This window comes from Microplitis mediator, chromosome 9 (genome assembly GCF_029852145.1).
Source record: "Microplitis mediator isolate UGA2020A chromosome 9, iyMicMedi2.1, whole genome shotgun sequence".
NCBI lineage: Eukaryota > Metazoa > Arthropoda > Insecta > Hymenoptera > Braconidae > Microplitis > Microplitis mediator.
In genome coordinates, this window is record NC_079977.1 from 9,866,441 (window position 1) to 9,870,157 (window position 3,717).

The 3,717-nt window shown below is 34.9% G+C and overlaps 1 protein-coding gene across 1 annotated transcript; it reads left to right on the forward strand.

Moving 5' to 3' along the window:
• Positions 1-1,820: 1,820 nt before the first annotated feature.
• Positions 1,821-3,026, forward strand: LOC130675043 (uncharacterized). The gene has a single exon (XM_057480499.1). The coding sequence runs from the start codon at positions 1,821-1,823 to the stop codon at positions 3,024-3,026; it is 1,206 nt and encodes a 401-aa protein (XP_057336482.1).
• The last annotated feature ends 691 nt before the right edge of the window (positions 3,027-3,717 follow it).

A 3,717-nucleotide genomic window follows, 5' to 3' on the forward strand; every position in this document is an offset into this window, starting at 1 on the left:
GTTGAAAGGAGCTCGTCAGGCTGTTAAAAAATCTGGTGGGAAAAAAAATATTCGGCTACCACGAATTCTACCGGTTCCATCCAAAGTTGGTGGTGTACTACCATTTTTAAGACCACTTTTTGCTGGCCTGAGTGCAACAGGAGCTTTGGCTGGGGGTGCTGCTGGTATAGCGAAAGCTGTAAATGATGCAAGTGCTGCTAAAAATCGATTGGAAGAGAGCAAACGTCATAATTTGAAAATGGAGCAAATATCCATGGGTAAAGGTTTATACTTGAGGCCTTACAGACGTGGTATGGGTTTATATTTGAGACCATATCCAGTAGGCCGAGGATGCAAGTCAAAAAACAAGAAGAGCTACCACATCGACCACTTACAAACATCGACATACTGAAATACGCTAAAGCTCTAAAAATTCCAAACTTTTGCGGTGTTTTTATGAGAAATGATTTACCTAAAACTGGTCCGAGAAAAAACGAATCAGCTATTATAAATCTTGATGATAAATTTGGACCTGGTACTCATTGGGTTGCATACAAGAAAAATAATGATAAAGTTATTTATTTTGACAGTTTTGGTAATTTACAACCACCACAAGATCTTATGGAGTATCTCGATGTTGGTAGCGTGAAATATAATCACAGAAGATATCAGGATTTTGATACAATTATATGCGGACACTTATGTCTCAAATTTCTCACTGGACAACTATAAATTGAAGTGACTTTGTGTAGAGCACATCAGTCATGGCTGAGTCATTCACATTAACGTTAACGGAATCTGCATCCGTGTTGGAGGCCAACTACTTCCCTCCAATTGAATTATCACCAAATAAAAATTATGTCCTGGGACTAGTAGAGTTATTAACATTTTATTCAATACCCAATATTGATGTGGATGCTAATAAATTCTATGTCTCTTATCCTGTGAATAAAAATAATGATGATGATGATAATAGCATCAATGAGAAAAAGAAAATAGTCAAGAAAAAAAGAGCTAAAAGAAATGCGGCAATAATAACAAAGTATGATGATAGTATCTCAGTGCCGGAAAATAATAATATAAATGACTCAGTGAGTGAAAATGATATAGAAGCTGAAAAATATGAAACTGTTGAAGAAAAAGTCTTGACAATACCAACAGGAAGTTACGAAATCACTGACATTGAAAAATACATTCAAAAGAAATTACGAAGACTCAGCATCAGCATCAGAGCTAATAACAATGAATTGAGAAGTGAAATTAAATGTGATCAATTTGTAAATTTTACACCCCAAGATTCTATTGGTCAGCTATTGGGATTTACAAATCAGAAGCTTGCACCACATAAAACTCACTCATCAGATTTACCAATAAAGATATTAAAACTCAATGCTCTGAGAGTTGAGTGCAACATCACATCAGGTGCTTACATAAATGAACGCAAAGTTCACACTATTCATGAATTTTTCCCGAGTGTACCACCTGGATATAAGATTGTTGAATTGCCTTCACACATCATTTATCTACCGATCGCCATACAAGCAATACATAATCTCAGACTGAGAATTGTAGATCAAGACGGAAAACTGGCTAATTTCAAAGGTCAGACGATAACGATAAGACTACATATAAAGTCTATAAAATAATGGGTATCGTGTATGAGACACAAAGTGGTGCTGGCTATAAAAAGATAGCGGCATGGTCGAGCAACATCAGTCGCCGAGTACCTCACAAGGTGTCAACACATCAGAACGCTCAGTTTCTACAGAGCCTAGGACTAAAATTACGTGGAAAATTAAGAAAATAAAAATTTATTTTTGTTGTTTGACGTGTACACGACCATGGCGGCGGCGGAAATCTTAAATATTCAACGACAAATAATTTTTGATGAGTCAATTGCGCACTATGAAGCGCATGCTCATCTACCGTATGCTTCATCGACATTCAACAACAGCGATGAAATAAGAATTGCAGTTCAACATCAAGATTTGTGTCTACTTCCGAGTAAAAGTACATTACATGTATATGGGAAAGTCACTAAGTCTGATGGAACAGCTGTAAGTGCAACTACTCACATGGTCAACATGACAGTTTGTCATATGTTTGAAGAAATACGCTACGAACTCAATGGTGTTGAGATTGATCGTAGCAAAAATGTTGGCATCACAAGTCTCATGAAAGGATACACGTCACTGAGTCCTGCTCAACAAAATACACTAGAAAATTCGGGCTGGATTATGGATGAAGCTGTCAATAAATTACACAATGATAATGGCTACTTTGATGTATCTATACCACTGAGTCTCCTGCTTGGATTTGCTGAAGATTACCATAAAGTTGTCATCAATGCAAAGCATGAATTAATTATAATAAGATCAAATTCTGATTTGAATGCATACATTGTGGCCACACCTGCTGCTGGAGCTCATGCTGAAGCAGTTAAAATTACGCTGCAAAAAATCGAGTGGATTGTACCATATGTAACTATGGCCGATAAACAAAAAATTGAAGCTTTGAATTATATTACAAGTGATCCAGCTATCTCAATCAGTTTCTGTGCTTGGGAGCTGTACGAGTATCCTCTATTACCAAATACTTCGAAGCACATTTGGGCAGTAAAAACTTCTACGCAGCTCGAGAAACCACGTTTTGTGATACTTGGATTTCAAACAGCAAGAAAAAATGACGCTACTAAAAATGCCAGCGTATTTGATCATTGCAACATCAGAGATATAAAATTATTTTTAAACTCTCAGAGTTATCCTTATGGGAATTTAAACCTCAACATTGCAAGTAATCAATATGCTCTGTTGTATGACATGTATATAAATTTCCAAATTTCTCACTACAACAAAGAACCTGAACCACTGCTAACGAAGAAGAAATTTTTAGAACAAGCACCGCTGTACGTTATCGATTGCTCGAAACAAAACGAATCGATAAAATCTGGACCAGTGGACATTCGTCTGGAATTTGAATCCGCAAATCAATTCCCTGCACAGACATCAGCTTACTGCCTCATAATACATGATCGTATAGTCGAGTAGAATCCTATAAGCAACATCGTACGAAAACTAATATGAAGACTGTTAACTTTGATCCAACGCCAGCTGTACATCACATGTATGTATGGAGATTTGCACACGAGCAAGCAAGAAGAGGCGAATGGGAACAAGCAGCAAGAGATCGATAACGATTTAAACAAAGAATTTATAAATTAAATATAATTATTGAACCTGTATTAATTAATAAACTTACATTTATAAATAAATAAACTTTTTTTTATATTGATATATAGTGTGTTTTATTACTTATAACCTAACATATACATTTAAGTCTTACATAACCTTGAATACATAATAAACTATAGATATTTTTCTTAACCTAAAATATACATTTTAGTCTTACATAAACTATAGTCTTTTTTCTTAGCTTGAAACTATACATTTTAGTCGTACATAACCTCAAATACATAATAAACTATAGTATTTTTTTCTTAACCTAAAAAAATATACATTCTAGCCGTACATAACCTCAAACACATAATAAAGTATAGATATTTTTCTTAACCTAAAACAATGCACTACAGTTAGAGCAATCTTTTTTAAATGGATATGCAAAGCTATCGGGGATATCATCGTTGAATATATAATGATCCCAACACCTTTGATAGCCCATTAATTTTTCATTCTCTTTTAATTCTTCTGGTAGTTTGTGCCAAACGAAATCGATTTGCTG

Excerpts from the sequence above, each read along its gene's own strand:
- LOC130675043 (XM_057480499.1), top strand. The coding sequence starts at position 1,821 with ATGGCGGCGGCGGAAATCTTAAATATTCAACGACAAATAATTTTTGAT.